Consider the following 26,419-nt stretch of genomic DNA (forward strand, 5'->3'; position numbering starts at 1 on the left):
CATAAATTAGGAGTTAAATTATAGTTATTTTATCAATAAATATTCATAAGTGTCTATCTTTTTAATATAAAATATTACTGAAATATGACACTTATTAATGCACTTAGTGATTGGGTTGACTCGGGACATGTATTATCACATACACATCACACTACCACAAGACTAGGACTTATCAGTGATTGGAAATGTGTGTTGACCTAGAGTAATCTTGGATGAGATATTACATTGTCATATAATAGGTAGTTAGGGTGGCTCAGAACACATGTCCTCACATACACAACACACTGCCACACTTTTATGACTTGTCAACATCACTGGCAACACATGCTAAGTAGAAGTGACCTTTGATGATATTTCCACTTTATAAATGGAACCTTATACCAACTTAACACTAGAAGGCCACAATTACTCCCTAGAAAATCCATTCTCTCCATAACATCATCGTTCTTCTCCATTAATCTTCAAATGGAGCACTTCGACATTACAAAGACTAAAACTTATTTCAATTCTTATCTCATCGCTCTGTTTGCAAATGACATTACAGAATGTGAAGAAGGTGTTTAGTTCCAATGTCAATCTCCTAAACTATTTTGGATCCCCTTTAGTCTCCTCAAGGACAAATTTTGCACTGCTTTGAACCTTCCAAACACCGCACCATTAAAGAACTTGTATTACCGCAAACTCATACTCAATGATCAAGGGCAACTTACATATCATACTACTAAGATATCAATAGATGTCCATGTGTATTAAATGATAATTAAGTCTCATTTCCCTTTTAATATACCCATTAAATATTATGCTAAGTTTACAAGATCTACCAAGCAAATTATGACACTTTTAAACCAACTTATTTCTACCTTTTTCATAAAACCCTGCCTCATCTCTTCCACATAAGGAATATTTTAATTCAGAGGACTTATCCAAAGAGTCGCCATAATGGAAAGTCCAAATAATTATGATTTTACCTACAAATGTAACAACAACAAAACAACGACAATCTAACATAACTAGTCTTTAAATCAGATATTACAAAACATAACTCAAGTACTATAAACAGAGATAGTAAAGAAGTCACCAAAATCAACTACCATCGTCTGCTCAGAGTGGTTAATCAAAAAATGTGCACAATTCAACAAAAAACAAATTTGACTGATGTTGCACAAATGATCAAATGTTGAAAAAAGACCCTAACTACTACACCTAAGCGTGCAATATAAACAATCACGGGAAACATTGAAATATTTATCTAAACCAAAAATTTACACTAACCCATAATAAATTGATTCGCGACCAAGAAGACACTACACCTTAAACCCTATACCACCACAATATCAAAAGATCTATTTTCAACTTGTCTATTTTATTTTATTTATGCTTTTCTTCATCCAATTTCGTGTATTTTATTTATACCTATTTATGTCAATTTCAATTCCACTTTAATTAAATATTTTCTTATTCATTATACTATTAATTTATTTTTTTCCAAATTTGATTACTTAAAATTGTTATTAATATATATAAACTAAATCCTACAATAATAAAATAGTTCAAGCAAATTTTCAAATTATATATATTATACAAATGTTAAATTTATTTACAATTATAAACATCAATATCATAAATTATAAAATGAATAGAATAATGTTACTTCATAAATTTATTTCTATACCTTTTTTATTTCCTTTCCATCATTATTTAAAAAATAACTTTTCCAATTAATCAATATTTTATTTATCATATTCATTATACACAACTCAATAATTTCAATTATATCAAACACTTTCTATTCATTTTCTTACAATTATTTATTTCTTCTTTTTCATAATTTTTTCTTATTTACACTACAAGAAAATCATTCAATAGAAATCAATTTTAGAAATAAAAAATAATTTGTTACTATATTAACTAAATTAGATATTATTTAAGACTAATAAAATTATTGGTACCTAAAGTAATTTATATTATTAATAAAATTTATAAACTAGTTTCATAAATTATTAATAGCTAAAACCTTGGTAGCTAATTAGATACCAATTTAGAAACTAGTTTATAAATTTTATTAATAATGGAAACTACTTTAGATACCAATAATTTTTTTTAGTCTCTAAAATAATATTTAATTTAATCAATATAGTAATTAATTATATTTTTATCTAAAATTAGTTTCTATTTAATGATTTTCTTGTAGTGTTACATGTTTTTTTAATTATATTTCCTTAAAACATATATTTTTGTAAAGATTTATTCCTTCAAATATTTATTTCTCTAAATTAATATACTACATACACTTATTTTTTAAATTAATATATTTTTTACAACTCAATAAATTCAATTATATCACACTTTCCATTACCTGCTTACAATTCTTTCCTTTTTCAAATTCTTTTCTTATTTACACATTTTACTAATTTAAATTCTTTAAAATATATATTTATAAATAAGTTTTTACCAGTCTAAATAATTATATCCTACATGTTTACTAAATATAATTACACTTCTCAAATTTATTTTTTTAAAAACACCTATTTTTATACTTTTATTCCAATTGTTTCCTCAAACTATTTAATTTATAATCACTAATAGTTTTCCTTCAGTTCATTATTTTTAAAATAAAATGACAATTCAGAATTTGGTTTCTTGGGAATCAAATTTCGAAAATACCAAAAAACATTCAATCAAAAGTCAGAATTAAATTCATCAAAAATGGATTTCTGACCTGAAAAAAATGCTATCATAATAAATATTTACTATAGTACGGCATTAGGGAAAAAAAACCTAAATTGTGCTATTTCTGCGAAATTTGGGAAAGACGACTTTGTTTGTTGTATGAAATTGAATCATTAACAAAAGCTTAGTGGGTTAAATGAATGGACAAAAGAAACATAAAAAAAAAAAAAACCATGTTAACAAGCGTAATGATTAAAGGTTACACAAATGAAAAATCAGAATTAATTGAGAGAAAAAAATTTCATTAATGATTAATGTTTATCACATTATAACATATATTGAAAATACTATTTTTTTTTTAAAATTTCAAAATCTTTAAGAGATATGACTTTGGAATGATCATTCAATATATTTAATAGATCAATTACCAATATTTATTATTTATGGTCTTTCATTAAATTAAATTAAGGAAGGATTTCCAACATTTTATTTTATTTCGTTATTCCCTATATCAAATAAATTTTTCAAAATTGTGATTAGTTTAAGAGATTGATTTTGAACTTTTCACGTTAATTAAAGTATGTGATGTTCTGAATTGTGATTTACAGCTACCTTTAAAGAGTGGGAACCTTCCATGGTGCCCTTAACACCACCATTAATCATCAAATGAAGTGATGTTCCATCATAAAATTCATTCCAAGTTGTCTTTACACTCACAACACCACAATGAATAAACACTACTCGTCCTACATTGTAACTGGCCAGAATTTTAGTAAGAATTAAATTAAATAATATTAAGTATCTTTTTAGTATCTACAATTTTATCTTAAGTTCAATTAGCAAACTGCAGAATCATTATATTCGTGTACTTTGAAAAATTACCCAAGAAATCTTCTTAATTAAGTGATTTTAACTTGTGACAAATGTTCCATGTCTGTGAGAGGTCTGGTTTTGATTATCTGTTTAGATAAGCATAACTCTTTATCTTTATCCAAAGTCAGCAACTAAAAGTATAACTTTATTAATCAACCATATTTAATTCTAATAAATATAAACTATTTATTTAATATTATTAATAATATTAATACTGTTATTAATATTAACACTAATATATTATTATTGATATCATTAATATTATATTAACACCATTAATATTTTTATTAACATAATTAATATTACTATTAACATTATTAATTTAATATTATTATTATCAACATTATCATTATTATTATTAAATAAACCGTTTATAGTTGACTAAAGTTAAATATGACTGATTAAATATATTTTTAATCTTAGGTTTTGATGAAAATTAGTGGTTACATAGACAATTAGTCAAAGTTAAATATGTGAGTGATGTGGAAGTCTCTTTGTTATATGACAAAAACATGCAGGAAGTTTTATATGATTTTTTTTTTAAAGTGGAAGGATTTAATAAGTCTACAATTTGTTGTGTGAGAGAAGACACATCAAAATTAAGGAACTAAAAACATAGTTAAACCAATCAATATTACCAGAATCACATTGTGATGATAAAATAATTCCTCACATAGTCTTCCTTTGGGGTGTAATGGGTTTACCTCATTATGTATTAAGACTTACTATTCCTTCATGCTTGTTCTCTGAATTCTGCCCCCTTCTCTTGTTTTAATCTCACAATTCAAATTCAAAGTCCTACAAGCAGCAAAAATAGGAGCAAAAGTGACAAGAGAGATCACTAAAAATGGTAGGGTGCATGTTATGAGTTTATCATTTTTTGAACCTTTATTTGTTACAGATCAAACCCCACATATATGTAGCCCACGCATGACTTTAACTCCAGAATCCTAAGGGACTCTCTTTCTCCACTCTTTGTGATTTAGCTAAAATGGTATCATTGCAGTGTATATAAAATCTATTGCCACGGTCACATGCTCTTCCTCTTGCATTAGTTCTCTAATTTATTTATTTTTTTGCATCTTCTTCTATTGCAGGAAGTTCAATCAGACCAAAAATGGATGGACAATGGACCCTCTCGCAATGCCAAATGGTGGTACTCAACATTCCACACTGTGACTGCCATGATAGGTGCTGGTGTTCTCAGTCTGCCCAATGCCATGGCATATCTAGGATGGTAAACTGAAACACAGTATCACATGTTTGAACATGTTCTTACTAAGGGGAAGAAAATAAAAAGATGAAATAGATTGAACTTTTTATAAACTAAATCGATTTACGGAGAAGTTAAGAACAGAGTTCCTATAAAAGTTAATTGCATAGATTGATCTTAGCTCATACGAGAAGATCCATTCATTATTATCTCTTCTCTTCTGTACAGGGGCCCAGGGATCTCGATTTTGTTTATATCATGGTGCCTGACCTTAAACACAATGTGGCAATTGATCCAGTTACATGAGTGTGTTCCTGGTACTCGTTTTGATCGCTACCTCGATCTTGGTAGACATGCCTTTGGACCAAAACTTGGGCCATGGATTGTGCTCCCCCAACAGCTAGTAGTCCAGGTTGGGTGTGATGTTGTCTACATGGTTACTGGGGGGCAGTGCCTAAAGAAGTTCATGGAGATAGCATGCACCGATTGCAGACAAATCAAGCAGTCTTACTGGATTCTGGTCTTTGGTGCCATCCATTTCTTTCTGTCTCAGCTTCCCAATTTCAATTCTGTTGCTGTGGTTTCTTTAGCTGCAGCAGTGATGTCATTAAGGTGGTTCATGATCCTATATATCTATTATTTCATTAAGTACTACCCTTTGAACTTGATAATTTAACAATCCTGAGTGCTAGCTTGCCATACATGGACCCAAGGAAGAGATATAATAATTTGGATTCTTCCAAAAATAAACAAACATGAGATCAGGATAATGATCTATCTCTGAAACTAAGAAATTGATAGAAAAGATAATTAAATGAAAGACATCACCTTTTGCTTATGTCACCTTTTGCAAACTCTTGATCCTTGTTTTTATATTACAAGTACATTTTAGAAGAAGGTTAGCTCTTCTTACACTATCAAGTTTAAAATATCACTGCCTCAATAATCTATATTGACATTTAATGTAAAGTTTGATTGCATGGATCCCCAAAGCAAACTCTAATTTTGATTGGAAACAGCAACACCAAACACTTAAGAAAAAACTGAATCAACTCTTTGTCATCATCATTATTATTATTATTTCAATAACAGTAGCTTACTTTGATGAGGTTTGTGGTTGAAGCTATTCAACTATAGCCTGGTTGGCTTGCTTGACTAGAGGTCGGATTGACAATGTTAGCTATGCTTACAAGAGAACCAACAGCACTGAGTTCATGTTCCGGATCTTCAATGCGCTGGGTCAAATCTCATTTGCATTTGCAGGCCATGCAGTGGCCCTTGAAATTCAGGCTACAATTCCATCAACCCCTGAGAAACCATCAAGGATACCAATGTGGCACGGTGCTATCGGTGCCTATTTTGTTAATGCAATATGCTATTTCCCAGTTGCAGTCATAGGATACTGGGCATTTGGACAAGCTGTTGATGATAATGTGCTTATGGCACTAGAAAGGCCTGCATGGCTTATTGCAGCTGCTAACTTGATGGTCTTTGTCCATGTTGTCGGTAGCTACCAGGTAAGAATGCAAAACTAAGACCTTCTACCATAACTTATTTATGTTGCTTAAATAATTGGTGTGGAGAATATCAATGTAGATTTATGCTATGCCTATTTTTGACTTGGTTGAGAGAACGGTGACTACAAGATGGAACATCCCTTCAGGATTACCACTCAGACTTGTTGCTCGATCTGCTTATGTAGGTGAGATGTCAAAACTGAAAACTGAAAACTTATCCATGCTAAAACTGAAAATAGTTATTACCATGAAAAGCCTCAATGTGACAAGAAATTTAAAAATGTTTCAGCTTTAACATTATTCTTTGGGGTCACTTTTCCTTTCTTTGGCGATCTTCTCGGGTTCTTTGGTGGATTTGGCTTTGCTCCCACTGCATATTTTGTAAGGCTCTCTTGCTCTCTCAATTTCCTCATGCCATGCTCATGTTAAATTGTCAAATCTTCAAGAACTGCAATCAAATTAGAAAAAAAGAACAATAATCTGGCACGTTAACTGTTTCAGCTCCCTTGTATAATGTGGCTGAGAATCAAGAAGCCAAGAAGATTCAGCATCAACTGGTTCGTCAATTGGGTAATGATCATTAACAATTCTAAAGGGAACATTCTAAAATAGAATAGAAAATTCAGAGGATCTGATAGATGTTTCCTGCATGCATTGACCCTCAGTTTATGTGTCTTTCAGGCTTCAATATGCATAGGAGTGTGCATTATGTTGGCATCCACTATTGGTGGCTTGAGGAACATCGTTGCTGATGCCTCCAGTTATAGTTTCTATACCTAAACTATAAGATACCATTGCAATATGGCAAATATGATTAATCCAATAAATCAAGCTGGATTAGATTATCTAATTAATTAGGTATTCGTTACTTTGATCCGCTGTAGGTTGTACCCAATTTCCACCATTCTCTTTTCTTGTAATGCCAAAACGATCTCTGAATGTACTTTGTAATATTTTGTTTGAGTTAATAAACTCCTATAATTAAACCATAGTATAAAAATCAACAACTATACTAACTCGCAGTTGATTTTACTAAATAGACGAAACTTTTTTTTTATTATTATTATTATTATAAGGTTTTATATGTGAAATACAAAGACTCGGATTAAAAATGATTAACTTTTAATTTAAATTAAAAAGTGTTGTGATTTAAAAAAAAATGTATTTGAGCATATAAAAAGTATTAAGAAGTGGGTGGATAGAGTGAAGATATAGAACAGAGAGCTTTCAAAATCAAAGGTATCAAATCTGATTTGGTGATTTTTCCGAACGGAAGAAGAATAATGGCGTCGATAACAGGACCACAGATTCTACTGCACTCTCGTTCTCCATCGCTGAAGCTCAAACTGAAACCCTCATCAGCCTTTCTCCTCTTCCGGAATCCACCATTCTCCGAAAAATACACTCGGCGTGGCGCCTTCTGCACCATCAGTGCAAATGCCGATGCCAATTCCAACCCTCGAGCTTCCACTTCCATCGTCCCCGACCTCCTCCAGTACCTCAACCATTCCTGGACTCAATTCCACGCCACAGGTCTTCTTCTCACACCTCTCAACACCCAATATCCCTATCCTAAACGACAATTCAATTGACCTTCCATTCCTGTGCAGCGGAAGCTAAACGACAATTGCTCGCCGCCGGTTTCCACATGCTCAACGAGAACCAGGACTGGGACCTCAAGCCTGGAGGACGCTACTTCTTCACGCGCAACATGTCATGTTTGGTCGCTTTCGCCGTCGGAGAAAAGTGAGTTCGCTTCTTTCTTCGCTTTCTCTGCGCTGTGTACTCGTTCTTTACGGTTCTCTTTGACGGCGTCGTTTTGCGAAGGTACAATGTGGGTGATGGTTTTCACGTGATTGCGGCGCACACGGACAGCCCCTGCCTGAAACTGAAGCCCAAAACGGCGTCTTGCAAGTGTAACTATTCGATGGTGAACGTGCAGACTTATGGAGCTGGGTTGTGGTACACTTGGTTTGATAGGGATTTGAGTGTTGCTGGGAGGGTCATTCTCAGAAATGGCCATAATTCTTTTGTGCATAAGCTTGTCAAAGTCGATAGACCCATTTTGCGCATTCCCACACTCGCCATTCATCTGGACCGGTATATATTACTGTAACTTTTATGCCATTCTATTAAGCTAGTTGGTTATTTATTTTGCTCTGTTAAGTTGGCTTTTTCTGTTGTTTGTTTTCCTGTGGTAACACTGTTCTCTAGTCTTTTATCGTCTTCATTCGGACCTGTCTTGGATCCAATACATTCATTACATATTATTGATTGCCAATTTGGTGGACATCTTAGAATGGAATTGGGAATAACGAATGGGTTTTCTAGTTTGGTCTATTTCAAAATACAACAGAATCAGATGATGGGTTAAAAAGTGATAAAATACAATGCAACTAGCATATTCTTGTAATTTTGAATGAAATGACCATGATTCTAGATTGTGTCACTTGCATTTTCATTTATTAAATTTAAGGTGACAGTTTAAAGTCTAAAGTGTTGTTGTACAGAACTGATACAGTTGCTGGTATTCTTGTCCAGGCTGAAGCAACATTGTTGTGCTTTCTAACATTCAAGCTGTTCAATTATTGTAGGCTATTGTGTATCAAAACAGTGTTACTGGTAACTTGGGGGGAATTTATCTGGTTTTCCTATTTGGCCCCTGTATTGTTTTTTCCATTACTTTTTGTCATCTGCCACTGTTCTGCAATAGAAACATGCAGCTAGCAGCAGATCTTATCTCCATCTCTTATTTGTTTTATTGTTTAGCACAGTGAACCAAGATGGTTTTAAACCAAATCTAGAGACTCATCTTCTTCCTTTACTCTCAATAAAATCTGAGGACACTTCTTTGGAATCCAAGGAGAAGAATACTGCATTGTCATCCAAATCTTATCATCATTCGCTGCTAATGCAGGTAGCTATTGTCTTTGCTTATTTCAAGTTGAATGTGAAGTGTTGTCCAAAAGTTTGAACATACGCCATGTTCATGGATTCATACTAGCTGCACTTCATTTAAATACTCTGTATTGTAACGGTCAGATAACAGAAAACCCTGCATAACCAATGAAAAAGATATTGATTTCAATAGAAATACATGTGGCGATGTGGATTCAATTGTTGTTCACTTTTCTCTCTGGTTTGAGACATTTCTAATAAAATCATGCAGACAATAAAGGTAATTAATTTAGATGATATTTCTTTTAAAATGTTACCAATGTACCAAATTGACCTTCATTACTAATAAGTTTTAAAATTATTTCCTCACTATTCATCAATATAAAACACAAAATACTCGTCATATTTAATAGGAGTAAACAAGGAAAAGCAATAAAAAATTATATAGAAATTATAAAATGCCTTCTGAAAAGGACCATCATTTTCTTCTAAAAATGTGTTTTATTAAGGACCGGAGGAAGTATTATAAGAAACATATTTTACCTTTCAAATTACCATTCTTCTATTGTATTAGAACTTTATTAGTGACAGAAAATTGTACGCAACTTAACTTTATATGCTCTTTTATTCTTCAGTCCATTACAGAGCAATATGCCAATGAATTGGTTTCATTAGATTTTGGTATGTAAAGGCATGGCAGTACGTGCGAAGATTGGAAAGGAAGATTTTAAGTCAGAGAAAGTAATGATTGCATTGAGACTAAGTACTGTATACCAAGATGTTTTATTGCTTTCATATATTATTTCTCAAATAAAAAATATGTGAGAAGGAATTAATGAATTAGTTAGAGTAGCTGGTAAATAAGAAAAAAGGAGGCAGCAAGGAACATTATGTGAAAATGATAACAACAGCATAACTTCTAATGGTGCTACATAAATTCACATGGGAATTGTTGCATGCCTCTGATTTTTTTATTTCATAGCCTGAGTTAGCTTGGATTTTGGAATCAGTTGCTGAGTCAAACTAGATTGATTTCTAGGTGTTTTAGGAATTGATATGGGTAAAATGAAATACTTTTTTTCTAAGAATGGAACTGTGATATAGTTTATCCACTATGATCTTAAATTATGTGTTGTTTTAACTATAAATTACAGAATTACCTATCCTTTGATTACTATTCTTTATTCTAGCCCTTATATTAATTTTCAGGTACTGTCAGATGAATTGAACTGTGATGTTGATGACATAGTGAATGTTGAACTGAATGTTTGTGACACTCAACCTAGCTGCCTTGGAGGTGGAAACAATGAATTTATATTTTCTGGAAGATTAGATAATCTGGCTTCAAGTTATTGTGCATTAAGGGCACTTATTGACTCATGCGAATCTCCTGGTAACTTAGCAAGTGATCATGCAATTCGGATGGTTGCTTTATTTGACAATGAGGAGGTATTTCTTTTTCTTGATTTGAAAGCTTAATATTTAGAGATGTCAGATTTTGTTCCATTTTTTGCTTGCCAACAATAGGTTATGTGCTTATTATGTTGAAAACTGCTCCAAATTGGATCAAAATACCTGGGATTCACCAAAAGCACCAAATAATTGTCTCTAATTGAAAGAAAAAAAATACCCGTAGGGCATAATTTAGGGTTTCACTCTGAGGTACAAGTATATCATTTCCATATAACACCATGTTGATAAAACATTAGAATAGAGTAGTAAACAGAAAGATCAAAACTACTTCTCTTCAATCCAAAAACAATGACTAAATCAATTAACCTTCCACACCAGACACAAGGTAGATTATTTCAACCCTTTTGGGGTCTCTGTCCCTGAGAATTTGATAGATGTCTTGCTATTATATAAACATTATTTTCATCAAATGTGTATAACTTCCTTCAAATTAATGAAAATAGCATTGTATCTTTCATTACTAGAGTAAAACTCCAAAGAATTGCACTTTGATACATGCGATTCCAACACACAGTTATGTGTATCAATATGAAGAATTGTTTCTTCTATTGAATAGCATCCCATGTGGTCTGAATTGGATAAGAATCACTTGAATTGCGATTTCAACTGTATCGGCCGAATTCTTGGTCTAAACAGGTTGTCCTGGATCAGATTGCACGACCCAGTTTTAAGAAAACCCTAAAAAACATTTTTATTCGAAATTTTATAGTGGGGAAAGTGGCAATTTCCCCCTCTGGACCAAACATGTCTCCTCCATTTGAGATACTCACCTATTTTGTATATCTGTTTGGCATTCTTCATTTTTACCTTCCCATGAGACACCTTGTTCTGCTGTCAATGTTTTCCGTCTTTGGGTCTGTAACATTTTTCTGCTAATCTCTTTGATTCTGGCCACAATTCTGCCATCTAATCTTTTTCTATGGAAGTCTCCTCTCTTCATCCTTTGCGCTACATATAACAAAGATTAAACGCACTTGTGCATGTTAAATATACTTTTCAACTTGAGACAAGGCAAAAGAATAGAGAAGGGAAAGGGGAGACTTATGATCCCGTATTCTTGTCCTAAATTGAATTAGATGATGAATAGATAACCGAAAAGGAAAGTCCTTGCCTACCTATTTAGGCATCATGGATGGATGTACATGAGTGTTTTGATGTTGATGAGGGAGCTCCAAGCAAAAAAAGTGAAAGAGGTCCAAGAAACTTGAATATCAAGGTTAACATGAAAGAACAATCAAAATAGGAGATGAGGATGAAATTGAAGACATTAAGGAAGGTGATGAACTTTTGATACTTGAAGATGAAGATGAATTGACTGAGTTGATCTATAGGAGATGATGATTGATGTCGAGCTTTTTATCAGGTTTTTCTAGGCTATAGTAGTGAATTGTGCAGCAGAAAACAGCCCTGTTATTTTGTTTGCTGAGTTTGTGCAATTGGTAGCCCCTTCTTTTGGGATTCTGGCTGTTTGTGCAATATTTGTTTTGTAATGATACGACTTTGTTAGCTATTTGTCTACAAAATGCTGATATACATACATATGTTTTCATTCCTTATACGATTCTTTTTGTCTTGTATATCTATGGATGTTATATTTGTGCTTTAATATAATATTATGCATATATTTTGCTGTTTTATATTGATCATGAATACGTTTCGATTTGTGATTTGGAAAAGTGGCTTTCTGGTTCATGAGTTTTTCCCGATTCAACTACCTTGCTCTTCTTCACACTTACAGCAGATAAAATTAAATCCTTTATGATTTAAGGAGTAATATGCCTAACTTCTCATTGCATATTTCTTATTGAAGTAACATATGACTTTTCACCATTGATTTTTCAATGATATGTCTAACTGCCGCTATTTAGGTGGGTTCAGGTTCTATTCAAGGAGCTGGAGCACCCACCATGTTTCAGGCCATGAGGCGTATAGTTGGTGACTTGGCAAATAACTATGTTGGTGAAGGTTCTTTTGAACGCACTATTCGTCAATCATTTCTTGGTATATCATCCACTTGTCTTCTTTCTGAAGTAAATTTGAGGCCAAACGATACGTTTATAGCATCAACTTGATTATAATATTATGGTTATGGATTGTTTGCAAACTCAGTTGTTTATCATGTGTTATAGATTGACCAGAATACCTAATTACAATGGATTCTGGAAAGGCTTAAGGCTCAAACGTTATGAACTTTAGCTGGAAAGTTCATAATATGTAAATGTAAAATGAGAATGGTGTAGTGTGAAATCTTCTTTTTTTGGTTGCTAGATCTATTAGAATGCTAATTTGATTTTTTGGGTACAAACCTAACTTTGAAAAACAAAAACAGGGAAAGAGGTTAAGCATGGATTTGTGTCTGGATTTAATGAACATGTGCTTATGATTTTGTCCTGCAACATTAAAATTTGCCTTTTAGTTAGATGTTAAATGTGCTAATAATATAATATTTCTATTTAGGGTAAAAGATCATACTCAATGGAAAATAGTAATAAGCAATACTAAATTTGATGTCCTTGTTCTTCAATTCATTGTTTAACGTAATATTTTGAAAGGGGCTGATGGGAATCAAGATCCAAGTAAGCCAGGAACCATTGTTAGATCCTGTCCCAAGGATAAATCACCCATCTGCAAAGTGTATATCAGAAGAGGGCTTGTGGCATCTTAATGTCATACTGACAGTTTCTGTTAATCAGTTATGTGTGTGTGTAGTAGTAGGGAGTTAGTTATGCAACTTATGTGTATTATTTCCTTTAAGCATGGACTGGGAACTCATATCTGTGGAGTCTGCTACTCTAGGACAGCGACTACTGCTGTATCATTTGTATTTTATGTGATTTAGTAATATTATTCACCATGTATCTACTGGCTTTATATTAGGGATCACTAAAGTATCTTTTGGATTGTATCCTAAATAGTGTCTGCGGATATGGCCCATGGAGTTCATCCAAATTTTATGGATAAGCATGAAGAACTCCACCGACCAGAGCTGCAGAAAGGATTGGTAATTAAGCACAATGCAAACCAGCGCTATGCTACTAGTGGAATCACGTCTTTTCTTTTTAAAGAAGTTGGAAAAATCCACAACCTTCCTACTCAGGTTATTCTTCTTTTTGTTTGCATTAATTTATACCCATGACACATCTATTTATAAAGTCTGAACTCTGAAGTGCAAATTATTTTATTGACATGTCAACAATATGAAATATAGGCGCATCAAACTAGGGTAATCTATCAGCCTATCCTCGATTTAGTTGTTTTTCCTGATTTACTTCTCTCAACGTTAGTTAAATTTCTCTTAAACTATCTTAGTTATTTGAGTTACTATTTTGGATTAATTTAAGTTATCTTAATTATTTGAGTTACTGTATTAAAACCTTTTCACATGACAACCTAACTACATCGCCACGAATAATAGAACAAGTATCCAATGAAATGATCAGAGAGTATTTTTTACCTATTTTATTATATCTACCACCATCGCTAGTCTTAACAATCTTTGTAATTTGCTCATTGCTGATTAGAATTAATCTCTCGATATATTAGCTTAAAGGTTCGTCCATTACAATACAAGAATCAGTCGAATATTTTATTATAGAGATTTTACACAATTATTTATTTATATCTACAATGTACACAATTTTTTTTTAAATATCATACACAAAAAATGAATCATTTTATTTTTGACAATGTAGAATATATAAAAAATAAAAATTACTTTTAATTAAATAAAATAAAATAAATTTTATTTATCTACATGTACAATGCAGAGAAATAAAAACAACAAATAAAAAAACTCTAGTGATACTTCGTGGGGTGTATATACTTCTCTCTTCTAATTTGTTTTATATCTAGAACTTCATAATACGAACAAATTTGTATGTCCGCATCAACTCCTGCACTTGTCACTAGCATTTTGGTGAGAGTTTCTATGTGCATGACAGCTTAGCAAGAGATTACCATCCATTTATGAATTAGCATATTAGTTTCCATTACAGCAATTATTTTATACTATAAGTTATATTGTTAATCACAGACCATTGGAGATAACTTAGTAATGCTACTGTGTTACTATACTTTTCTATAGGAACCTCTTTCTCTTTGCGAAAGGAACTTTTGAATCATTTCAGGAAAACAGATAGTAAAGCCATGAATAATCGAAAATGTAAATTAGTGTGTAGACGAGGAGAGCGTTTTTGTCTTCTTTTCTCTGATTTGTTGATCGTTGTATTACATAATTGAGACACCTAAATAATTAAACTTTGTTTACTCAAATTGTAGGACTTTGCTGTTAGAAATGACATGGGATGTGGATCGACCATAGGTCCAATACTTGCTTCTGGAGTTGGCATCCGAACTGTTGACTGTGGAATTGCTCAACTTTCAATGCACAGGTATCAAATGATATTTGCATGTAAACTTCTATTAGAGGGACAATTAAATAAAGCCTATATTTAATCAAAGCCTTTGTTACCAAAAAGGTTATACGAACAAGTACGGTAGTCAGTTCAAATGCATCTTGCATATGAAATTAGCAAAGATGAAAGTCAACAAACCATAGGATTTGTTAGTATTTTTAAACAGAAGGGAGGGGAATCAATTTGTGAATCAGTATTTACATTCAAGGCTTAAATTTCTATTTTAGAATAAAGTCCAAGTTGTTGGTATGTTGCCTGTATTATTGTTTTCTAATCATCACTGAGCACATTAGCTGTTATCCTGGTCAGATTCTTGCCTTCCTCTTATTGAAATCCTTCTTTTACAAATAAGTAAACAAAAGGTCATGCTGGAGTGGAATAGAAGCAAATGTTCTAATTTTCCTGTTCCATTCATCTCTGACACACTACATGAATATTATGAGTGGAGTCTGCTTTTACTTGCATTGCAGTATAAGGGAAATGTGTGGGAAGGAAGATATCGACATTGCTTACAAGCATTTCAAAGCTTTCTATCAAAGCTTTTCAAGCGTAGACAAGATGCTGACTGTGGATAACTAAGCTGTGTTTCATACCATGGTAACGTTTTCCGAGTAAGTGCTAAGCACTATATATATTTACGATAGCTTTGCTTCCCTGCTTCATGTTTTAGAACAAAACTTGATTTTCCTCCTTGAACTCAAGCAGATGAACTTTCTTACCAGACTTCTAGATGGATTATGCCAGCATTTTGTTTTGCAATTCTTTTTATTTGCCCGAAGGGTACTTGTACATACGTTAATTAAAGCGTGGATTTTCTTGTCAATGGTTCTTACAATGTCGGAGTACATGGTTAGAGTAGCACCGTGAAATCTCAAAATCTACTCATATTTTACGCTAATTATCGGCACGTGCCACGGTGCCAGGATTAGGATGGAATAGAAACTGCAATAAATACTTAACTCCTGTTTTTCACTTGGAGCCTAGTCAGTAATTGTTTTCCTATTTGCTGCTAGAATTATAATTTGCTAAGTGTATTTATGTTTAGACTACTGTTACAAATACTAACCTACTTTTACACTATTTTATTTTATTCGTGTGATTATACTATAATTATTACGTTTAAAAAAAAAATTCCAAATAAACCATTATTTTGACAAGCCCCTCACAAAGAAAAGGATGGTAGTATAAAAGAGGGTTCTGAAATGCAGTTATACACTGCTGCGTTGAAATGTATGATAAGGGACACTAGTGAAAAAACAATGTATTATTTAATCATTAGCAGCAAGGTGAGTTGGGAAGTCCATTTGTTGAAATAGCTATCGATTTGGGAGATTCCAACTTTAAACCTGTTAACTCAGACCTCTAAATCGAGCACATCCAACAGGTAATTACGTGATTATATCCTGAGTTCAGTACATGTGAGCATGTGAAAGAGTTACAGACTTGGAAGCTACTATTCTGAAATAGGCTTATGGCATGCCCAATTAAGTGCTCTAATCTCAGTCGTTCACAAAACTTAGGACAATCCCTTAATAATATCGTTATTTGTCCCTTATCAACAGTGGTTTAACTTTCTTTCTCTGAGATCAATTTTTGGAGTCGCATATTTTCACATTCACTAGGATAAGGGAGTTATTTGATGTGGTATTTAAGTTTGAAATTTTCTTAACTGAGACTGGTATTTTCTGTTTCACTTTTTTTTATGTTTAAATCCTATGAGATACCCTTTTTTTTGCCTGTATGAACACCCAAAAATACTTTATGCGTGTACTTTTATAAATAAAATAGAAAAAATCCCTTTAAACGATATTTGCCAGATTTTCAAAAACGTAAAAATAATAAAATTATTAAAAGTTAAAGGCTTTGTTTGTTTAAACTTAAAAAAGTTAGAAATGTGATCAGTAAATTAATTTCTTTTACGAAAAACTATGAACTCTTTTCATTTATAAATTATAGAAACACTTAAATTTAAATGGTGTTTAGAATTTCAATGTTTTGAGAAGTTACCCAATAAAGCTTAAAATTATTTTTTCAATTTTTACAAAACCTCATTTTCAATTTTTTCAAAACCTCAATCAAATACGATGAAATATTCAAAATAAAATGTTTTTTATGAGAAAAATACCAAACAAATGAACTCTTACTTAAAATCAATTTTACTTACCACAATTTTCAAATAAACGGCGACCAAACGCAGTTGGTGGTGTGGCATTTCATATAGTAAAATGACATTAAATATTGGCTACCTCACAAATAAGACTACTCGCAATCAACCCGGCAGCACTATCCTTTGTCTGAACGATGAGAAGAAAAACATGAGAAATTAGTAAAATGAAAAAAGAAAATTTAAAAATAATTTGTTAAAGGCAAGCTCTCTTTTTTTTCCTTTCATTTTAATAAAACCAAAAAAACAAACTTGAGCAAATATGGACAGCTCCTGGTTACACCTCCAACTCTGGAAGCTGTGGCAGTTTTGACAGAAATCCAACATGTTGAAGCTATCCACACCCTGCATTCCATCATGGCTTTTATCTTCTTTAATTTTATTTTACTTTTGAGGATGATGAGAAATTTATTTGGATGTTTCTTTTGTTGGATTTGGGATTGGATGATTGGAAGGAATGATGGGAAGGTGAAGAACGTCGGGGAAGGCAGAGGTGCATTAATTGTACCAACTATTAATGTCCAAAACAATGAAGGGACATTTTTCATAAAGTAGAACGTAAATAAATGATTTTCAAGAGACATGCCTAGTTCACCATTCACCACCCCGCTCACTCCCACCAATACGGGCATCGATTCTATCACTGAATGCAACATTAATCTTTACAAAAAGACGCGGGTAAAGAATGAAGAAAATAGGCGATCACTCTAAAAAATTGATAATATATGTAAGATAATAAGGAAATCCAGAAAAAGAAATGTTAGAACTGAGTGAAATATACAAACTCAAATCTATAGTTAGTCGTGTATAATACATGTGGTCAAGGATAATTCACCAGACCATATTGTAAAGTATAGCGACTCGTGACTAAAGCTTGGAAAATTCAGTTAAATCTCAGCATCAAAAGTTGCTGCAACCTCAAGGCAAATGACGTACTGATCTCTTTAACTGAAACCCCTAAAGCTTGTTGAGGGAGCTGTAGCCAAAACAACAAAATCACAAAATAAAAAATTAAAGAAATTCCTTTCAAGTTCGTTTTAACAAATGCTCCATTTGCAAATACATCCTCCGCTTGACAAGCCCTAAGCTAATGTAAAACTTGCTTTGCACTATTAACTATGAGAGCAAGAAAGATGAAAGAGAATGAAATACTAATTGATGTTTAACTGAGATGTATTACAATGTATTGATGCGTTCATAAAATCAAACCTTTAATTGTATTACACATAATCTTAGCTAATTACTTAGAAAAGCAAATCATGGCACGATAAGGAAATATGATATCCAATCCTGAGAGATTATGAGGAAATAACGAAACTTAGAATACTCAAAGAATTTAAAACATGATAAGATATTTTTATATATACTGACACATACCTTCATCCAAGTCAAGAACAAACTTTTTTGGCTCCGTTTCCTGTGAAGAAGTCCTCACAATCAGTAGATGCTTTAAAGCTCCTCGAAAAATTCAATTGTCTACAAGAGACACATTCACGGACTGGTGGAAGATGCAGGAAGCATCTCTGCAAAGCCGAGATTGGAGGGATAGATCAATGCTGGTGGGATAATCTTTCGGAAATATGCAAATCCATTCCCGCCAAACTCAGCCTATATGCCTGCACTCCAATCAGCTAAAAGAAATTTGGAGCATCAGCAGCCCATGATCTTACATCTTGTACCTCTGGCTGACTGGGTGCAGGCATGGCCCATGCCCCTCACCGGGGCCGGGCCAATCCAAAACTTGCATCGGGTGGGGGCTGAAGAGACTGCAGTATCAAGTAAATGAAAGAGTGCAATTAGGTTCAAACTTCAAAGACAAAGTGAAAACTAAAGAATAATATTTCACAAGCCTTCAATATCCAAAACAAAGCAAAAATAAAATGACAGATTTCTAAGCTATTGAAATAAGATTTGCAATATATACATACATAATTATATTAGTCAAAAATCTATAAAGAAGTGGCACTATGAAAAGCAGCAGCGTAGATGGTCTTAAATTGAATTTACTACACATGAGAAAAAGCCACCAGCCACAACTGCCAGAGAGGTGCGGCTCAATACACTACTTAAAAGGACACCAACTATGAAGACTAAACAGACAATTTTCAAGTGTAATCCAAGAAAAAGTAAAGCAAAAATTTGCTGTCATGCAAGATAACACATAGTTTAAATTGCAGTGTAAATCTTTGTAGTTTTTGGGAACATTCAAATAAGTACTTGTTAGGTTTTGACGAAGTTTATGAACATAATTTTTACTTTAGTTTGAGTTTAGTTAGCAAACATAAAAGAAAAAAAAAATCATTCATAGCAAATAACCACCTATTATATCATGACTTCAGTTGAACAGGCCTTTGACAGGACTCACCTCCAAAGTTTAAAAATGACAAGTGTTATTAAAATTATGTGATTAAAATTATATATGCTAGTACTGAGTTTTGAAATTGCTAACATGATATGTGGCTAATTTCATTGTTCTAGTGTCATGTTGTGATTGATATCTTTGTGTAAATGTAATATACAAAAATTGCACTAGCATAGTGACTTTGAAGTGCTACATGTGTAAATGAAATTTGCTTTTCATTTTAAAAAGTTCAATCTGTATCTGTTTATATTTTTATGTTATATAAATTGTCAATTGAAATGTAGGTTCAGTTCAACATTTTAAGGTTACTCTTTCAGTTAGAAAATATAGTATTATTTTTCAATAGAGCTTTATTTCTCTATGACTGATCAAATGTTTCAATTATAATCTATAGAACATTAAAAGTTGTATAATAAGTGCATACACGTATGTCAATCAAAATTGGCAGACTAGTAAAGATAACATGCCTCATGGTTTTAAAGATATCCATTTATTCTATTAGAATGCTGATCTACATCTCTATATAACTGCCATCAAATTCCTTTAATGGCTTTGAACAACATGGGAACATGGGTGTTTACGTACCTAAAGCTTTACACAACGATTGGAATTGCTTCCTATCTATTCATTTTAGTACAAAACATACCGTAAGCAAGACATTATGCAACTAACATGGAAACTATAGACCTTTTGAAAACACTGTACATGACTTGACCAATCGTAGATTGGAGGTTTTGGTTGTTGTTTATACCTGTGCAAATGGTTGGTGAACATGTTCATGATGGATAAATGGCATTCCAGGGCGCTGACAGGGATACTGAGATGAATGCAGATACATGGCTGATGATGAGTGTGCACCAACTTGATTAGGATTAAATGGTGGCATCATGGTCTCAGGATGTCCATATCCAATTCCAGCAGGTGTTGATTGTGCAGCCCATGGCCCAGGTATATGCTGCAGAGGAGGCCTTGGTTGGTGTTCAGCAGAAAGCTGGGGTCTATGAGTGGATCCAAGTTGTGGAAACTCAGTGTTGTAATTCAATACTGCCGTATACATTGGCTGTATTGCATATGACCCTCCATTGAACCCAAAACCAGGATCAAATCTTTGCATGTACCTGCTATACAAGGTACAAGTCCATCATTAGGCTGATTCATACATAAAATATAACTCAGTTTTTACCTTACATACAATCACAAGTTAAAATAACAAAGAAACTGACAAATTCCCTGGGACTTCAGCCTGCCAAAAAAGTTCATTACCATGATGTGATAGACACAAACATGTTGTCCTGGAGTTAGGAATGGCAAAATGGATTCAACCCACTGGGTTGGCCTGTTATAACTTTTTGAATATCACTCATTGGTTAAACAAGGCAGGCTGAGTTGAATCACTCAACCCACTGACCCTTATAACCCACCCCATCTAACCCACATGTAAATGGCTTTGAGATGGGTTGGATTGGGCTAATCACTGACCCATTATTAATTTATTTTGAGTTGATGGTAAATGCTTTGCGGTTTATTGGTGAATTGAGACTTATTGCATTAATTGAATATAGTATTCATGTTTCTAGTTTTGACCTTGTAATGTCATTGGTGATGTTTCAAGAATTAGGATGTTTTGATGGAATAATTAAGAGCTGTGTTTGGAAGGTTAATATTTTTTTCTATTATTAAATTTATATCTCTGAAACTTTGATCTATAACCAAGCTGGATGGCTTCGTGTGATCCATATAGCCGACCTGGCCTGATGGGATAAGGCTTTCTTGTTATTTTTGTAGAAGGGTCAACCCAAGGGCCACACTTATATAAGCCATTCTTTAAAATTATAGTGAGATAGTCAAACTCACCCAAGGGTTGAATTTTTAACCTACTAACCCAACCCAGCCATTTTTGGCAGGTTAGGATAGAATGAGTTGGCCTGTTTTGAATCCCCCCCCCCCCCCACCCCCCAAAAAAAATACAATCAATATTCAATAGTTGCCACATTATTTCCAAATAACTGCAGAAATATTTCACATTCCTGCTATAATAATATTTTAGTATCGAAATAATAACATAACAGTCATTGAAATCATTCTAGGTTTGAAGAGCACTTGTGAACAAACAGGGAAATCTGAATATTCTGAATTATTTATTCATTATGCAGAAATGATAAATTGACATCAGGTATTCTGTCTACACTCCATAACTGCAAGATAAATGAAAGTGTGGTCTGAATATGAAGGAACATACAGAAATTAATGATCACTTTGCAAGTCAAATCATTCATGCCATCACTCAAGCCATTTACTTTTTACAAGGAGGAACAAGACAACAAGGTCAACAAACATAGCAAACAAATGCGTGACAAACAAGGTAAAATGCAGAAATACCTATCATAACTCCTGTCATAGTCAGGATCTTTGCGGTCAACCTCACGGTCCCGAAATATAGCCACCCTATTATTTTGCCTGTACCTACCAACTGGCTCCTTCTCTGCCCTACTTCTAGCCCTATTGGTATTAGTTGAAGACTCAACTAGCCCCCTACCAGAATTGACATCAGATACCGAAGCTGATTTGTCTTCAACCCGAGGAACCCCCAATGAAACATGCAATGAGTTATCCTGCGGTCTTGACTCACAGTCTGGCTTCCCAACTACAGGTCCACCATTACTGCTTGAACTAAAAATCCTAGCACGAGCCCTGTTATATTCCTCTTTTCTCTCTTCCACACTTTTAGAGTTACTATTCTTCATTGAGTTTGAATTTGCATTGCTAAGCATCTGTGTCCGCTTCTGTGGCCTCTGTTTGATTGCAACCTTCATGACAGCACTGTTTTCTGATGATAATTTCACTGGGATGTCGGCAAGGCGGATAACTGGAAGCTTATACTCAGAGGTCTTCCGAACAATAATTCTTGAACCAGAACCATCTGGTAAACTATTATCCAGTAAAACCATTGACTGTAATGAGTAGTGCTGTGCCACCCGATGCGCAGCCAGCCTTAAATAGGATGTTGGAAGCTGCTTAAATTCAAGTTGCTGTTGAGTTGGATCACGAATAAAGTTTTCAACATCTTGCTCCATCCTCAAGACTGAGCATATCAAATTATAAGCCTTAATCAGTGGGTGAAATATAGTATTCTAAGAAAATAAAACTTATTAGATCCAAACAAATAATACCATTGGAAAAGTTGCAAGCAAGTGAATCACATGAGAACAATAGAACACTTTAAGTGTAAAATTTTAAATTATAAATAAGCTACGTTTTGGAATCCTAGATTTTGATTTTGAGGAGGGGGTCATTAATCTCCCCAGAAAATATATCTAGACAGTCCCTGAAAAATCTAAATCTGAAAGGATCAAGAAAAGGCCTCTGCACAAATCCAGGCAAACAAAACACATTCTCTTGCCATCAATAAATTAGATAGTTCAAACTCAAAAATCAAGGTCAGGAAGCAGCTTGGTTGAGTTTTCATATGATTTGACTCCTCAAATGAGGCATTCACTACAGAAGCTAGGAATAAGGAATTATATCTGCCAATGAGATGGGGGGCAGAGAACGAGAAGCACATTCCAATTAAGAATCTTTCACTTCAGAAACCCAAATCCCACTTGGAAGTGCAGAAACTATGCTGGAATTGTTTCTCTAACCAGAACGTACAACCGTAAAATTAAACTGCCAGTGTAGTAATTACAGACCCGAAAAATTTAACAGTAATCAGAACCTACATCAAATCCATGATATACATACCAATTATAACACCCAACAAAAGAAAAATCTAAAGCTTCGGAGTCTATTATAATTCACGAAGTATAAATTTCTCTGAGAACGTTTAAACAAACAAGAGCTTATGCACGCCTTCCCCGGACAAATTGAAGCTTGTAAAGGTAAACCTACTTGAGAGCCGTTCGCGAGGGTTCTGAATGGCTTCGCGAAGGAACTGATCGACCTGATTGACGACGTCATCGGAAACTTTGTCGCCAGTGGACGAAGGGAGAGGAGGAGGTGGCGGCGGCGGCGGAACGTCATCATCGGAGAGACGTTGGTGAGGATGGTTGGAATCCTTGGTGGAAGAGAGCATGAGGTTCAAGCGGTTCATGGACTCATCCAAATCGGCGACCTCCCATGACTCGGGGGCTCCGAGATCCTCTGCAGAGCCCTCCATGGAGAAACTGCGAAGAGATGAAAGGGGTTTGTTGGGGTTAGGGAATCGAACCTGATTCTGAAACCGTGGAGTATGGCGTGTCGAGTTTCATCAGAAGATTCGGTTTAGGGTTAGGGTTGGGAATTTTAGAATTGGGGCTGAGTGAATGAGAAGGGGCAAAGGCCAAGCCAGATAGGGTTTGGTCTAGAGTTTGACGACGACGATAGATCGATGCACCCTCCTTCCTCCCACGTGTCCCTCTCTTCTAATACTACGCTCATCTTTCTAACTTACTCATCATCACATAAATAAATAAATTACAAATTAAATTCTATCTACATCAACAAAATATTACACCATCATTTTTATTAATAAACAATTAAAAATAATTTTGTTCAAAATAAATATTTTTGGTCATATGAGAAAAGCTTTTATATTTTATCTATTTAAAAATATAAAATATTCATACAAAATTAAATTTAGTTATGTTATAAAAATTCAAAAAAAAATATTTAAAAAGTGAGAAGGAATAAAAAAACATGAAAACTTCTGAGGAAAAAAAAATCTTTGCTTTATAAAAATTTAAACCATATTTAAGCCGAATTCCTTTTGCAACTTTAAATACTTTATTTGATAAATAATATCAGTCAAGATGCTTAATTACTTACTCTAATAGGATCTTCCTTCTAATATTTTGAGTATATTGTTTTTATTCTTTGGAGATTTAAGTGATAATAATGTTTGATGACCAAGATGAAAAAAATAATAAAAATTAGAGACTTAAATGAAACTTTCAAATGTCAAAACATTAGTTAACTTTTCCTTAATTTAAAAGACTAGTATGAAATGAAACATGATATACAGAAACTAAATTAAATATGTTTTTAAAAATACCAACATACATTGTTTTCAAATTAATGTTTTAGATATTCTATGTAGCACGACACGGATACTAATACGATACGGATACGAAGATACGTAAAATTTCTAAAATGTAAAATACAGGACACGAATCTATATATTATATAATTAGAAATTATATAAATTGACAATAAAGATTTATGTGCACAAGTATGTTTTAGATTATTTTTTGAAACAGAAAGAGGTTTTTCATGACTGGTTCACAAGGATTTGTTTCTTATTTTGATAATCATAATAACAATTTATGCAATAAAGTTTAATTTTTTATAAAATTAATATATTTTTCTTTTTAAAAATTGTGTTAGAATCGTACTAGAATTGTCAGAAAACTAACAAATATTTTTTAAATTGGACACTTCACGGATACGTGTCCTACAGGTGTCATACGAGTGTCAGTGTCCGATACGAGTATCGGAAACCGACACGCCATTTAAGAGAAGTGTCCGAGTTTCATAGCTTATATTACATTAAATGAATAAAAGTTTTTTTTGTTGTTAAAAATTAATAAATATGTAAAATAAAAGACTTCTCAATCACATATTAACCCATTAGTATAGTTTTGGCAAGGATTTAGTATCTTTCTATTTTATGCTCATCTTTTCAATGGGTTTCTTTCCCTTTTTATTCTTTTGAATAATGTACTAAATTGGGAATTTGATAGGTATTAATGCAGGACATAGGACAGAAGTACTAGATCATTTAATGTCTAACCTTTTTTCATGAATTATTGAAATATTATCTTTCCCTCCAGCTTTTTATTATATATGTATATAAATACCTGCTACTTCAGTTTCAGTTTTTTTCAAATATAAGTCTTATCCTCCCAAATTGAAGTAAACTAAGGTGTGAATATTGGAATGATTTTTTTTTATAACAACTTTTATATAATATGGTTTTTTTTATTGGTAATTAAAACTCACATTTATATGATAGTTTTTAAAAGTTATTAATTATCATTTGTTAAGTTTTAGATTTATTTGATAATTAAATTTATTTGATAATTACGGCTTTATTCGTATAATTTTAAAAATTATTAATTATTATGTGAAGTGTAAGATTTACCTACATAACTAAAAATTTTATAATAATTTTAAATTTTTTTATAATAATGTTAATTTTGAATTCACTTGATAATTAAAAATGATTTTGAAAATTATTGATTATCATATTGAGTTTATTTACATAATTTTTTAAAAGTTATTTATGATCATGTTTAAGTTTTATACTTTTTCTAATAATTAATATTTTTATTCACAAAATCATAATAAAAATTATTAGTTATCATGTTGATAAGTTTCAAATTTACTTAATAACTAAAATTTCATTCACATAATAATCTAAAAAATTATTAATTATAATGTTATTTCTCGTCTTTACTTTATAATTAAAATTGTTCATCAATGAAAAGTTCCTTCTTAGAAATTCTATTGCATACGAAAAAAGTTATCATCTTTTTCATGTAGTCAGTTCTAATTTGTGATAAAGTCAAATTTTTTATCAAAATTTGTGTGTGGGTATTGTTGGTGGTGGTGTCAAGACATTGCATACAAAATAGTTGTCCCTTTTTCATGTAGCCAGATCTAATTTCTAGTAAAGTCAAGATTTTTATAAAGAATTATGTGTGAGTGTTGCTGGCGGTGGTGTTAAGGCATTGCATATAAAACAGTTGCCACTTTGTAGTAAAGTCAAGATTTTTATAAAGAAATGTGTGTGGGTACTGTTGGAAGTGGTGTCAAGGCATTGCACACGACAAAAATTGGCACTTTTTTTGTGACTCA

General features: G+C 32.8%; 3 protein-coding genes across 8 annotated transcripts; 2 read left to right on the forward strand and 1 right to left on the reverse strand.

The window, feature by feature from the left end:
* Positions 1-4,291: 4,291 nt before the first annotated feature.
* On the forward strand, positions 4,292-7,263 carry LOC137828236 (lysine histidine transporter-like 6). The gene is made up of 8 exons (XM_068634718.2): positions 4,292-4,393; positions 4,641-4,780; positions 4,985-5,368; positions 5,880-6,273; positions 6,353-6,458; positions 6,563-6,654; positions 6,775-6,843; positions 6,955-7,263. Exons 1-8 carry the CDS (start codon positions 4,391-4,393, stop codon positions 7,051-7,053), a joined length of 1,287 nt encoding a protein of 428 aa, XP_068490819.2. The 5' UTR covers positions 4,292-4,390; the 3' UTR covers positions 7,054-7,263.
* A 195-nt stretch (positions 7,264-7,458) lies between these two features.
* Positions 7,459-16,031, forward strand: LOC137828788 (Zn-dependent exopeptidases superfamily protein). Of its 5 annotated transcripts, none has more exons than XM_068635478.2 (10): positions 7,459-7,806; positions 7,884-8,019; positions 8,101-8,373; positions 9,043-9,190; positions 10,381-10,620; positions 12,513-12,645; positions 13,560-13,741; positions 14,923-15,035; positions 15,530-15,670; positions 15,765-16,031. In XM_068635478.2, the coding sequence occupies exons 1-9, from the start codon at positions 7,557-7,559 to the stop codon at positions 15,636-15,638; spliced, it is 1,584 nt and encodes a 527-aa protein (XP_068491579.2). In that variant the 5' UTR covers positions 7,459-7,556; the 3' UTR covers positions 15,639-15,670; positions 15,765-16,031. The 5 variants fall into 5 exon arrangements, 3 of the variants coding, with proteins under 3 accessions (XP_068491579.2, XP_068491578.2, XP_090161116.1); XR_016523284.1 differs by having other exon boundaries at positions 7,460-7,806; positions 12,523-12,645; XM_068635477.2 differs by having other exon boundaries at positions 15,530-16,031.
* A 1,900-nt stretch (positions 16,032-17,931) lies between these two features.
* Positions 17,932-24,046, reverse strand: LOC137828789 (uncharacterized). 2 transcript variants are annotated; one of them, XM_068635480.2, is made up of 5 exons: positions 23,474-24,046; positions 21,965-22,667; positions 20,337-20,703; positions 18,601-18,989; positions 17,932-18,199 (listed from the first exon to the last, which is right to left on the reverse strand). In XM_068635480.2, exons 1-4 carry the CDS (start codon positions 23,739-23,741, stop codon positions 18,939-18,941), a joined length of 1,389 nt encoding a protein of 462 aa, XP_068491581.1. In that variant the 5' UTR covers positions 23,742-24,046; the 3' UTR covers positions 17,932-18,199; positions 18,601-18,938. The 2 variants fall into 2 exon arrangements, with proteins under 2 accessions (XP_068491581.1, XP_068491580.1); XM_068635479.2 differs by having other exon boundaries at positions 20,337-20,706; positions 23,474-24,006.
* Between the last annotated feature and the right edge of the window lie 2,373 nt (positions 24,047-26,419).

The sequence above is a fragment of the Phaseolus vulgaris genome, chromosome 7, assembly GCF_051622355.1.
Source record: "Phaseolus vulgaris cultivar YP4 chromosome 7, ASM5162235v1, whole genome shotgun sequence".
Taxonomy (NCBI): domain Eukaryota; kingdom Viridiplantae; phylum Streptophyta; class Magnoliopsida; order Fabales; family Fabaceae; genus Phaseolus; species Phaseolus vulgaris.

Bases quoted from the DNA above. Each gene is read 5' to 3' on its own strand.
- LOC137828789 (XM_068635479.2), bottom strand. From the start codon at position 23,741: ATGGAGGGCTCTGCAGAGGATCTCGGAGCCCCCGAGTCATGGGAGGTC. The intron at 20,707-21,964 runs GTATTTCTGCAT...TACCTTGTATAG, and splicing joins TATGACAGGAGTTATGATAG to CAGGTACATGCAAAGATTTG. The intron at 18,990-20,336 runs GTATAAACAACA...TTGATACTGCAG, and splicing joins TTCACCAACCATTTGCACAG to TCTCTTCAGCCCCCACCCGA.
- LOC137828236 (XM_068634718.2), top strand. The intron at 4,781-4,984 runs GTAAACTGAAAC...TCTTCTGTACAG, and splicing joins GCCATGGCATATCTAGGATG to GGGCCCAGGGATCTCGATTT. The intron at 6,844-6,954 runs GTAATGATCATT...TGTGTCTTTCAG, and splicing joins TCAACTGGTTCGTCAATTGG to GCTTCAATATGCATAGGAGT.
- LOC137828788 (XM_068635477.2), top strand. From the start codon at position 7,557: ATGGCGTCGATAACAGGACCACAGATTCTACTGCACTCTCGTTCTCCA. The intron at 9,191-10,380 runs GTAGCTATTGTC...ATTAATTTTCAG, and splicing joins ATCATTCGCTGCTAATGCAG to GTACTGTCAGATGAATTGAA. The intron at 15,036-15,529 runs GTATCAAATGAT...CTTGCATTGCAG, and splicing joins GCTCAACTTTCAATGCACAG to TATAAGGGAAATGTGTGGGA.